The 13,680-nt window shown below is 42.6% G+C and overlaps 1 protein-coding gene across 1 annotated transcript in view; it reads left to right on the top strand.

The window, feature by feature from the left end:
• Positions 1-13,680, top strand: part of pcdh15b (protocadherin-related 15b) — a 591,688-nt gene that overhangs the window by 574,521 nt on the left and 3,487 nt on the right. Inside the window, exons 32-35 of the mRNA XM_068002764.1 lie at positions 91-112; positions 269-307; positions 501-574; positions 8,076-8,211. Of these exons, the coding sequence (XP_067858865.1) occupies positions 91-112; positions 269-307; positions 501-574; positions 8,076-8,211 (271 nt within the window). The remainder of the gene's footprint in view (positions 1-90; positions 113-268; positions 308-500; positions 575-8,075; positions 8,212-13,680) is intronic.

Below are 13,680 nucleotides of genomic sequence, written 5' to 3'. Positions count from 1 at the left end.
ATAACTGCAGCACACTATTATCTTTCTAATGGTTTCAAATGAAATTTTGACATATCTTAAAATGTATTATTTGTATGCAATTCTTTGCAGGAGGGGATATGGACAACAGGAGGTAAGAATCCCCATGTATTTTAGCTGACGTTTCATCTTCTTTTATGTCTTACTACTTCAGATAAATGCTGTTTAAAACTCTTCCAAAGGAAATCCAATATTTACCTCTTTTACCACCTCCTCCTCTTTGTTCTTTTTTCTTACAACTCTTTGCCAGCAACAGCAATTACTGAGGCCCTCACTTCTTAGACCTGAGGTACAATAGTCTGTCTATGTGTTCATAATTAATCACAATCTTCTCAAAAGTTAACATATATATGTATCTGCATTCAGACAATCTACTTTTCCAAATATTTCTCTGTATTTGTATTTGTGCTTACTGATAACAAAGGATTCATTCAGCCACACATGAACACAAATGCTCATTATGTTGCTTATCTGCATGACAGGAACTCTCTATGGAATCAGGCATTGATCCTGGCCAGGACTACTATGCACAGGATTACTACAATTATGAGCCTGGGTAAGCACTCCTGTGTGAAGTTTTTAGAAATTTTTAACCGGTACATAAGGTTTATCGTCACAGAACCCTGCCAAGGGAGCTTAGAAATAGAACATTTAATGCTCTAAATATATAATGTATGTAGGGCAAAACTCTACAAATAGTAATTGACTGTTTTAAATTAAGCCATTATTTTTATCTTATTGTTACAATTAAGCAACAGCTTTCACTTGGTGAGAGGGTCTAGAGAAATAAAAAGAGGGATTTTCTTCTGCTGGCTTCCCATTTCTTGCCTAAAAAAGGGGCGGGCAACAGAGGAAACTCTGGTAGGCTCTGTGGACGACCAATTGCCGACCACCTTCAATTTTCAGGCAGGCCTTTGAACGGACGCCCATCACTCCTATTCAAACCAGGCAAGTGGGTGCTTAAATATGCAAATTGGTGTCCTATACCGATTGTAGGGCCCCATTGCAAATTTAATGAACAAACAGGCAGAGCTTGTGCTGTGCATGCTCGCCCCGGTTGTAGTAGGCGTGGGCGGTCTAACCAGCAGTGCTTAAAGGACCTGTTGCAGGCCACTCCCAGGTAAAGATAAGTTTTTTTTAAGATCTCACCCTTCCCCTGGGGCACTCCCCCCTCCAACAGGCCCTATCTGCCAACCAGCTACATGCAGAAACGGGACAGCAGAATTCTGCTATCCCGTTTGGCACCCACAGCTCGCCAGTAAAATTCAAGTGAGACCCGAACTCGATTGTGGTTCAGGCCTCCTAACTGTGACCTTGGGCAGCACCACAGGTGTATCACCGACTTTGTGTCGATTTTGGACCAAAGATGAAAATCCCGCTCAAATTGTTGCTACACTGACTAAATACCAAGAACCGGACATTATATTTAATCAAAGCACCAGGGACCCCTTTGGGCAAGCTGATGTTAGTGTTATTGTGTAACTCTTTAGTAGAAATAATTGGGGGAGATTTTACCTACACCACAGGGGTTTTTTGTGGAGACATTGCAGTTGCTTTTCTTAGAATCATAGAAGGAGGTCATTCAGCCCATCAAGCCTGTGCCGGCTCTTTGTAAGAGAAATCCAGTTAGTCCCATTCCCTTACTCTTTCCCCGTAGCCCTGCAAATTTTTTCTCTTCAAATATTTATCCATTTCCTTTTTGAAAGTCACGACTGAATCTGCATCCATCACCCTTTCAGGCAGCCCATTCCAGATCATAACTACTTGCTGCGTAAAAAAAAGTTTTTCCTCATGTCGCTTTTAGCTCTTCTGCCAATCACCTTAAATCTGCGCCTTCTGGTTCTCGATCCTTCCGCCCCCTGCTCCGTGACATCTAGTTGCAGTGTTTTTATTTTTGACGTTAGGGGGTAGATTTTAACTTTGCGCGGCGACTGTCATCATACGTCCCGCCGATTTTCATTTCTGTTGATTCATGGAAAGGAAAACTAGGCGGGAAATGCCGAGTTTACCGCCCGGCGCTGAAAGTTAAAATCTACCCCTGAGTATCCTTTGTGATGTTTTATAACTACATATTTTGAATAGGTAATGGTAAAACTGGGATGTGTTTGACGACCTACATTATAAAAAGCCATTAATTACACAACTGTGATATTCATCACACGTGGAAAATGTACAACTTAGTAACATTTTTGCCATGACTTATCAGTAATATATTTTTGGGCCTGGCACTGGTGCAGGTACAAAGTTTTACTTCAGAACAGACAGATAAAGGGGCGGGGGAGTGATTTTCAACCTCAGCCCAAAACAGGTGCAGTTGGCTCTGCGCCCGTCCAAGGCCACGGTCGAGAGGCCCGAACAGTTTTCAGGTTCAGGCCTCGTTTGAATATTACCGGTGAGCTGTGCGCACCAAACAAGCTCCATTGCAACTTGCTGCTTTCGGATGGTGGAAAATCAGCCGAGTTCTGCATGGAGGCGGCTGGCAGGTAGGGCCTGTCTGGGGGAGGGGGGGAGGTGAGCAGATTCCAGAGTTGGCGTGAGAACAGAATCCTCCTACTAGCCCCAGAAAAATCTTTAACTGGGACCAGTATGCATGGTGCATGTTCCACCCATTTGTACATTAACATTGCAGTCGGGGTGCTACAGCTGGTGTAGAACCTCTATGTATATGTAAACCTGTTTTGAGCAAGAGTACTGGGCTCCCATTTAAAGACTTGCTTGAAAATTGAATCACGCTGGCAAGTGGCCCCCAGAATTTCATCTACAGGTCGTCTGTTTTTCAGGCGAGAAACAGGCTGTTGAAATTCCCCCTCCTCCCCCCCCCCCCCCATTATATTTTGCCTCACTGGTAGTTGCAAGCTGTCAATGTTAGGTAACCAGCCTTTGCAAAATGCAAGTGGGTGGGGACAATTAGGACTGAGCCAGATCATCATCTACACTCCGGTTCCCAAGCCTCCCGGAATGACCGTGAGTTTCCCGGAATCGGGGGTTCCTATTCCGAGCGCCGTCTCCAGCAACCGGGAGATTCAGCGATTTAAATATCCCCCCTCAGTGCGCGACTCCTGCACCATGACATCACCTGTTGCTGTTAGAGAAGCCTCCGGCTCGGTGACGTCACCCGCAGAGAGCCGCGGCCACATGTAGCGCAGTCGGGAGTGGACTGGAGAGTCAGGAATCGGAGGGGGGGGGGGCTCGGGAATGGGGGGTGGCAATCTGAAATGGGGGGGATCTTAAATGGGGGTGGTCTCTGAAATGGGGGGGGGATTCCTCGGTTTCCAATCTTCCCCTGCTCATGGGTGGCCTCTTGGTTCTTGTAACTTGTTGCACAACAGTTGCTGGCACGAAACCAGAAGCAAAAATAGTCAATTATGGGAGACCCAAACTTTATGCAGTAACATTTGTAGAAGTCATGTGATCAGATATCACGTGGTCAGGCACCACGTGAGCAAACCTCCAGGAATGCCTCCAACTAGAGTTGGCAACCCTAATCAACACCTGCAAATATTTATTTGGTACTAATGCATGGATTGCCGTACCTGACGTGACAGAATTCTCAGGATGTGCACAACTTGAACGTTTGCTGTTTTCCCACTGCGCCTCATGTTCTGATTCTCCTTTGCTGCAGACTTCAAGATGACTAGAGTGGAGCAAATGTACTCATTAAATATCTTAATTATACATTTAAACCCCCCCCCCCCCCCACCGGATTGTAAATATTACCCATCATCAAGCTTTAGTTTTCATTGACTTTCACTTTAGTGAAGCTAACCTGAATTTGGAATGTAAAGAAAAATAAAGAATGTAGAGAGGGTGAAAAAATAATTATACTACACGGAGTAATGAGCTAATCATAGCACAGGGATATTGTTAATGATTGATGTATGGAAGCAATTTTATTCAAGGTAAGCAATTATCTAGTCACAAATGGGATTGTCACATGACCAAAAGATACAATATTGTCCTAACATTCAAGAGACTTCAATTTTAAACTTGCTCAGTCCTTCATTTGCAAGGTGAAATCTTAATTCCTAAAATGTAGTATACAATAGCGATTGCATCAATTTGTTCAGTGTGTAACTACCAACTGCAGAGGTAGTCACACAGTTCTATCCGGACGAATGTTTGTTGTCAGAACACTGAGAAGACAGATAAATTCTTAACCCTTTACCTTCTCTCCTCGTCAAGAACTGCCTGGGGTTCACTACCCAGATTATGCCTAGGAGTGAATGATGCCTAAATTTGGTTCACCGAACTACCTTACATCAACCAGTTTGGTTTATATTTGCATTTACACTACCAACCTCCCATGGGGATTTGTACAACCTAGTGAGTGAATGAATTAACCCTTTCAAAGAAAAATTCAGACAACAAAGTCATGAACTTTGGTGCTGAGAGGCTGTTTCCCCTGACTGGAGAGTCTAGAACTAGAGGTCACAGTCTCAAAATAAGGGGTCGGCCATTTAGTAACCCTTTCAAGGCTCTCCAGTTTGAACCTGTTCCGTGCCCTGGGGCTGTCCATATCATCCCTCTAGCTCCCTCCCAGGTACTTTTTCCATTTTTACGGTCTCCAGATAGTGCCTTATATACCTTGAGGTGACATACATGAAGTAATAACTTTATCCTTTCCATGTTATCACATTTGTGTAGATCGGAGGCTTGCTTGATCATAGCCAGGCTGGTACCGGGATCCCCTTGGACCTTTATTATCGGAAAGTCATGTGTCATCTTTTTTAACGGCCGGCTATCGGGTGGGATGGTCGTTTCCCCTATGGGCTCCCCTGTCCCGCTCAGCTTAAGTGCCTTTATCGGCATCACACTAGCCTTGGGACCTCGGCCAGTTTCTCCCTCGTTCAGTGCTCCCTCTTTCTTTCCCCTGCCTATTCTCATACTCATAGGCTACCTCAGTGTATCTCCTCCCAGGGGAACTCACTCCCACTATTATCGGAACTAATTTGCCTTTTGGTTACTGCAAATATTATACCCTGATGTTGTTTCAGTTGCTCTTTAATTCACTAATCTCTTTTTGACATTGCCCGTGATTGCCCTGTTTGTCAGCCTTATGCTGATCTTCTTGATTCTGACTAAGCACCCCTCGCAGTGAGGACCCTAATTCCTCCACTTTTACTTTAAGTTTCTCTGCTAGCTCCATTTTTTCCTCTAGGGCTGCCTGGTATTCTCCCACTTTTCATGCCTTATAGCTTCTATCTATCTGCAACCAGGATACTGACGCCGCCAGAGTTCCGCAACACAATATTTTGTCGGCTGGTAATTTCTGACCTTGTTCCGCTTCTACTTCATGTTCACTTGATTCTGACTTTAACTTGCTTATCTGTAGAGTTTGCCACAGTAAGAGGACGTATTTCTGAAGTGTTGACATCAAACCATTTTGCATCTTTGCCATGGTTTCCATAAATATATATATATATCTGTATCTCAACTGAGGAATCGGTCACGGCTTTTCGGTTCCAACCATACAATCCTCCAGAGGAATTAGCTATAACTGTACACTCCTCTCAGACGTCTAATTTACTACGGAGTCATCCTATAATAAATCTTACGTATTACAATCACTTAAAACTCGAGCCCTCCCATGGACGCCAGAAATGTTGGAAATATGCTATTATTAATGCTACCAAGGGTTGTTAATCCTTCTTAATAATAACTTCCACAATGATGCAAGCACGAGTGTAACCGAACATGCAAACTTTATTATAAACACAAGAACAATGTTCTAATGCAGTTACCAAACAACAAGTATTTATATAACAATGTTCTAATACAGTTATATCAAATAAACAAGGATGGTACAACCTGTCCCTAGGAAATCTCAAGCTGTTCAGGCCTGGTTCATCGGGTGTGTGGACCTCCGCCGTCCCGGGAAGCTGCATCTTACTGTAGTGGGACAGTGCCTCAGTTTATGTATCATTCTTAAGCATATTTGCTTCTAATAGCTTCTAGTAGCTTAATGACATTAGTCCCATGATGTCATCTGTCCCGGACATCTCCCCCCTCCCCCCCCCACCAGGGTGCCCGTTGTTCCAGACATCTTTATCTATTCTATGGTGTTAGCTGTTGTCTATTCTATCTATCTTATGGGGGAAGGACATCATAGAAAGTTACGAAACAGAAGTAGGCTATTCGGCCCATCATGTCCGTGCCGGCCGAAAGAGAGCTATCCAGCTTAATCCCACTTTCCAGCACTTGGTCCGTAGCCCTGTAGGTTACGGCACTTCAAGTGCACATCCAAGTACTTTTTAAATGAGTTGAGGGTTTCTGCCTCTACCACCCTTTCAGGCAGTGAGTTCCAGACCCCTACCACATTCTAGGTGAAAACATTTCTCCTCAGCTCCCCTCTAATCCTTTTGCCAATTACTTTAAATCTATGCTCCCTGGTCACTGACCCCTCTGCTAAGGGAAATATGTCCTTCCTATCCACTCTATCTAGGCCCCTCATAATTTTATACACCTCAATTAAATCACCTCTCAGCCTCCTCTGTTGCAATGAAAACAACTCCAGCCTATCCAATCTTTCCTCATAGCTAAAATTCTCCAGTCCTGGCAACATCCTCATAAATCTCCTCTCTACCCTCTCTAGTGCAATCACATCTTTCCTGTAATGTGGTGACCAGAACTGTACGTAGTACTCAAGCTGTGGTCTAACTAGTGTTTTATACAGTTCTAGCATCAACTCCCTGTTCTTACATTTTATGCCTCAGTTAATAAAGGAAAGTATCCCTTATGCCTTCTTAACCACCTTATCTACCTGTCCTGCTACCTTCAGGGAACTGTGAACATGCACTCCAAGGTCCCTCTGTTCCTCTACATCTCTCAGTATCCTCCCATTTATTGTGTATTCCCTTGCCTTGTTTGCCCTCCCCAAATGCATTATCTCACTTCTGTGCATTGAATTCCATTTGCCACTTTTCTGCCCTCCTGACCAGTCCATTGATATCTTCCTGCAGTCTACTGCTTTCCTCCTAACAATCACATGGTCAATTTTTGTATCATTTGCAAACTTCTTAATCATGCCACTTACATTTAGGTCTAAATCATTTATATATACCACAAAAAGCAAGGGACCTAGTACTGAACTTTGTGGAACCCCACTGGAAACAGCCTTCAAGTCACAAAAACACCTGTTGACCATTACCCTTTGCTTCCTGCCTCTGAGCCAATTTTGGATCCAACCTGCCACTTTCCCTTGGATCCCATGGGGTTTTACTTTTCTGACCAATCTGTCATGTGGGCCCTTATCAAAAGCCTTGCTAAAATCCATGTAGACTATGACATGCCCTTATCTTTCTGTGCATTTTGATTGTTCAGATGCAGACGTTTAAGATATCTCATCCTGTATATGCCAATCACGAAGGTTACCTAATTAACTGAACAAAGCTCCAGCAATTAATATAACAGGATCGGTCTGTGTCCAAGTTCTGAGTCTTTGATTATGCCTTGGGACTTTTGTTATCTGTTTATCACAACTGGTCATAAATGTGTCTGTTTCACAGTTTTATTATCTCTGCAATATTCTCAATCACTTTGCCTGATGTCAGGCGTATCATTTCCTGTGGCTCCCTTTGTATTCTCACAGACGTAAAGATCGCACTTCGCTTTTTAGCCAAATGTCTGAAGCTTTGCAAGACGGGATATATATTTCTTACAAAGGACGGAAGTATTTATCTAATAGAAAGATGATATTAGATCCTACTTTAAGTGTTGTTTATTGCATATATGCTTATCAGATTAAAAAGTTGTACAAAATTGCAGGTTGGATGATACGGTATTTAATTAGTGAAAGTTTACTTCATGGTCAATAATGCACCACACACGTGATTAATTAACACTAGAAAATTAGAATTTGCAGTAACATTTGCAAAAGTAGGATTAGCCATCTGCTCTAAGCCCTAAATAAGCATTAACTTTCCCTCAGTGAGGACGATTGCATCCGCCGTCTTTTGGTGATCATCGTGCTGACTAAAACTGAAAGTTTAAATATCTCATAGTTTTTTTTTTACTGAAACAAGAAATAGTGACCCAGCAACTTCTGACACCAATTCTAGGTATGAAGTACCACAATATGGAAGTCGCCGCAGATTAATCTCCCCGTCCGGAATGTATGATGACTATGGAGAGATGGTGATGGAAGATGATGGAGGCTACTATTATAGTCCACAGGGATCTAATGCAGATGCAGAGGTAGTTATATACAGCAGATTTGTTTTCATTTAGATATTAATGTATTGCTTTTGCAGCTTTTAACGGATGAAGAACATTTTGAACTAGGAAACGTCGTCTATTTTGTAAGAGATACTATTCAAGTTATGTTTTCCTATTCAGCTGAAAATATGCAGACCATAATTTGTTTTTTGTCGATGCGCAATAATTGACATAGGATATGATGTAAATATCGGTATTTTCTGTATTTTACAGGCATGTACATTTGTACTATTTTGTTGATATATATTCCTAATTAAACTAAAACATTAATTTTAATGCAGATCGGCATTTCAACCATTACAAAATATCTGAAATATTACTCATTTTCTTTTCTCTTATTGATGGATAACATAATAGTAAAAGAATCAGATAAACTCATTCAACCTACCCAGCTAATCTCAGTATCCAGCTTCTAGTGGTTATGGTACTGGGCTAGCAACCCAGAGGTTGAGAGTTCAAATCCCACCATGGTGAGTTGTGAGACAGAATTCAGTAAGTCTGGAAATACGTAGGCTGGCACCATGAAAGGGCAGAGGAAGCTGCTGGATTATTGTAAAACCCTAACTGGTTCATTAGTAGCCTTTAGAAAAGGAAACCTACTATCCCTAACTGGCAAGACCTAACTGGTTTGGTCACCATGTGACTCCAGTCTCACACAATGTGCTTGACTCCTAATGCTCTCAGGGCAACGAGGAGGAGCACTCCTGCTTCTCTGAGCCCCACAGAAATAATTTAAAACGTACCTTTTTGGTTCCATCACCAGTGAAACTGGTCAATGAGCAAATGGCAAAAGTTCCGACCAGTTCCATCCTAAAATGGCAATCGGGGACCTATGAATGTCATAGGATCCCAATTTGCATATTAAAAGGGGCCTACCATCTGAAACGGGCAGGTGTTTCATCCGCCCAGCAGTAGGCCAGTCATCTGCGTTAACGGGGTGGTAAGTCTGCCGACCCCAGTTTGAGGCCATTACCGCCCGATTTTAGAGAGTTAAAATAGACCTTGTTAACTATTTTCCAATCTTGTGGTATTATGTATTGCATGAGCTAAAAAAACAATTCAGGGACAGCGTTGACACTTGGACTACAATCTCCTTAAGTACTCTTGGATGTATTCTGGTCCTGTGAATGTTAAAGCACAGCAAGGGTTTCTTTTGGTTTAATGGCCACAATTTCATTACTAATCTCAGTTTCCACCATGAACTCCAGTGCATCTCCCACCCCATCAACTATAGGAAAGGGTTTCTTACAGAGGAAAAAATTATTTCAAATTTGCACTATATTATTTTCCATTTTCACAATTTCACCTCCTTTACCTTTAAGGGCAAACTTATCTTTAAATGCTTTAACTACGAACATACCCTCAACATAAGTCGCACGGTTGAGCTTTCTTCACAGGAGCAAACTAACTCCTATCTTTAAAAAAATAAATACACTTTATTTTGGGAATAAAAAGGTGAACAATTTTATTTTTCAAACCATGTTGCAAACCATTTAGAAGTCAGCCATAAAGTGTAGCTGTGTTTTTAGCATCAATCAGCCTGCTTTCCTTTACTGCCACATTTTCTTTGTTCCAGCACGTCCTGCTACAAGCACAAGCTCAATTTTACATGTAAATTGCGGGTGCGTTGGGGGTGGGGGGCTGCGAAAATTGCAGAAATGCAGAGCGGGTTCGGAAGCCAGCTCCAACCCGCCGACTTCCAAGTTCCCCACGGACACACTGTGAGCTCGCGGGCGTCCCAAATCCGGAAGTCCCGCCGGCAATTAAAGCCGACGGGATGATAGTTGAAGAGCCAAATGTACTTCATTGAGGTACTTAAGGCACTTTACTTGTGACTCAGTAGGTAGTTAGAACGATTTTTAACTTACCTGGGTGGCTTTCCCACGGCTTCTGGTTCACACCTGGTGAAACCAGGCGTGAAGGGCCGGATCAGGCAAAAAGAAACAAAATAAATTAAAGAACAAACCATTGCGCAAAGTTAAAACACAAAATCAACCTACCTTTCCACCCTGCTCCAATGTCTGATGTCTCCCTCTCCGATCTTCCCCTCTTCACCCCCTCCCGATGTCCCCCCGATCTCTCCCTCTTCACCCCCCTGATGTCCCCCACTTCACCCCCTGATGTCCCCCACTTCACCCCCCACCCCATTCTCCCCCTCTCCCCCCCCCTCCCGATCTTCCGTTCCAGTGCCGGATGACGTCTCGCTCTCGCTCTCACTCTCCCCCCCCCCCCCCCTGCCCGTGTTGCAGCTCCTGTTGGCAGCCAGCCTGTCAATCAGGCTAGCTGCCGGGTGCGAAACCTGGAGAGAACTTTAATCACCATCAATTACGATGCGACTGCGTCGGAAATTTATGCGGTTTTGCCACGTGCACCTTCAACCCCCCCGCTGCCAATCTGCCATCATTTCAAAATTGAGCCCCATGTCTCTCCACAATTTAATTTCCTGCTTTAATTTCAGACTTGGTCCTAAATTTTGGATCTACCTTTTTTTTGATTATCAGAGACAGAAGAGATGGCCATCTTAGGAAGCAGACTGAATTCTGATTCAGGGCCTAGAGGTAGAAAAACAGTGTGCTAACCTACTATACTACACAATTCCCATGGCCTCTTTTCTTTTCCCTCTTGTAACCTGATTACTAAGCATGTTCAGAACATTTAAACTTTTTTAATTCTTTCTAAATTCTTCAACATGTTGGTGTAATTCAGCTGCTGTCAGTAATAGACATTGGTCGTTCTCTCAATGGTAACCCAATTTTTAGTTTGTGGTAAGAAATCATATCATTAAGCAATTGTTTTTTTCTCTACCCTTCTTAAGAGCACCTGCATTAGAGAGACAAGTTGGTGGAAGATGGGAGTTCTCCAACTCCCATTGATCCCTCAACCAGCACCAAACAGATAAGCTGATCGTTTCTCGCGTTGCTGTTCACTGGGCCTTGCTGTGTGCAAATTGACTACCACATTAACCTACATAACAGCACAGTGACTACACTTCAAAAGTAATTCATTGTCTGTAAAGCGCATTGGGTAACACTGAGGATGTGAAAGATACTATACAATTGCATGTTCTTTCTTTCCGTGACTAACAGAATGGAGTGTCATGTCTGAAAATGAAGTACTTTGTTCATCCACAATAATTCTACATATAGTTTTTAATTCTGTTCCATTTTCATAATTTCAGGGAATGCATCAAAGCAAAAGTCCTGTTAGGAAAGGTACAAAACAGGAAGTAGGAGATCAGGCTGATGCAGGGACATCAAGGGGTGATGCAGTAGGTCCAAGTGAAGCTCCAGAACAAGCAAGTGGCTCAGCGGCTGTGGAGAAAGCAGGGAATGTTCAGGGTGGAGAGGGAAAGAAAAAGCTTAAGAGTGTGGTACAGATTAGTAAATTAACAGCAGATACCAGCAAAGGAGAAGCAGGCAGAGAGCAGCTTGCGGAGCCTTCCATCTCGTATCACTCTCGATGGAAGAAAGCAAAAATATTTCCTATGATACTTCAGAAAGTAAAAGGTGGTAGCAAGGATTCTAGTTATGCTAAACTTGTTTCTGCACGTCATGTGGAAAGCCAAGATAGTGTGGTAAGTGGTGATTCAGGAAGTGTGGTCATTAATGGAAACTATTTCCAGAAGTCAACAACAGATAAGCCAACAGAAAAAAAGAAAATGGGCAAAATGTTGAAGGGTATCAAAATCTCCAAACAGCTACAGTCCAGGCGTAAATCACAAAGCTCTGTCAGTAAGACTTCAATTGCTGAAAGTGAACAGGAAGATGGAGCCAAGACTCATGAAAGTAGTGGGTCTGAAAAGGAAGAAAAGAAATCACAAGTCTCAATTAGTGTTATGGCACAGAGTGATGAGGAAAAGAGCGATGCTTCTGAGGAAGATAGCGGTGACCTTAAGAAGAAAAGCGATTCTTCCAAAAGGTCTGGAGATGACTTGTCAGTAAGCAGCGTTGAACAATCAGAAACTGAAGATAAAGACTACCTTAAAGTGACACTAGATCAAGACGAAACGAATGAAAGTACAGTGGACTCTGATGAAGAAAAAGATGATGAATCAGATGCAACAGAAGACGACGCCAAATCTGAGTCAGAGGAAGCAGCATCAGAGGAGGATGAAGAGGACAAGACTGATTCTGATGAAGAGTCCAAAAGTGAAACCTCTGAAAAGTCTAGTTCTAGAAGTAGACAGACTTCACAGAGCAGAGCGTCTGATACAGAAGGTCAAGATTCAGCATCGAGGACGTCATCTAAAATCGAATCCACATCTCGTAGTTTTGACGAAGTATCAGATGAATTTGATGAAGGTGCTGCCACTAGCACAACAACAGAAATGACAAGTTCAAGAACAGAGTCCCAAGGAAGTGTAATCAGCAGGGGTACATCAATAGCAACAGAAAGTAGTTTGATGGCAGATAGTGATGTCAGTCAGAAAACATCAGATGGAAGTAGTTCCAGAGAAAGGTCAAGCCTGTCAACTCAAGGAAGTAGAAGTAGCAGGGGAACATCTGCCACAAGAAGTAGTAAGAGTAGTTCACGTGGAACACTTTCAGCAAGAGGAACAAGTGTAAGCTCATCAGTAACATTCGCCAGTGGATCTGAGGATATTATTGAGGAAGAATCGGACGAAGACCAAGACACCACCCCCGAAGCAGAGGATGAAGATGTTGAAAGCAAGGTCAGTGAAGATGAATCTGGTGACATGAGTGATGGAACAATGTCCAGGACAACAGTCAGTCAAAAAAATGCATCCGACAGTGTTAGAAGTATGAGCACTAATAGTCAGTTGGCAGATGAGCAGAATGTTAGTACTGGAGGAGGTGCGCAGAGTTCAAGCAATGCCAGTCAGTCAAGTCATAGTGAGAGTACTGAACGTTCTGGCATTAGTGGCAGAAGTAGCATGAGCCGTAGTTTGACAAGTGTGGCCCTTTCCAATCAAACAGAAAGTTCAGAATCAGAGAACAGTAGAGCGAGTGATGCAGGTAGTAAGAATGAAAGATTAAGCAAAGGAACATCTTCAGAATATAACGAATGCAGTGGTGATGGAGAAGCTCTGCAAGAAGAAGAGAGTGAAGAAATGTCAGAATCAGGAACATCATTTTAAAGGAACTACAGGTGTTCAAAAACACTTTCTAAGAGTGCATTTTGCTGATTGCTGTGATTGTTTAAGCAATGAGTTGATAACATTGGATTATAATGTTTGCTGTGACTTTTGTTAATGCACTTATAACATGTTCTCCGAAATTGAACAGCTGTATTAGAATCAGATTTTTGAGCAACTGGGTTTGTTTTGTTTTTATTGATCAGTATGATTATTTTTTCAGAATATTGAACTAACCTCTTCTACTGAACTTAACATTGTGTTGGCATGTTTATTTTGAACCAAGTAGAGTCTTTTTGGATGACATTATCAGAGCACTTTTGTCCACTATAGTTGCATGTAGTTGGTTTTCT

The sequence above is a fragment of the Heptranchias perlo genome, chromosome 21 (genome assembly GCF_035084215.1).
Source record: "Heptranchias perlo isolate sHepPer1 chromosome 21, sHepPer1.hap1, whole genome shotgun sequence".
In the NCBI taxonomy this organism is placed as follows: Eukaryota; Metazoa; Chordata; class Chondrichthyes; order Hexanchiformes; family Hexanchidae; genus Heptranchias; species Heptranchias perlo.
Note: the sequence above shows the minus strand (reverse complement) of the source record. Positions and strands in the feature narration are given on the sequence as shown.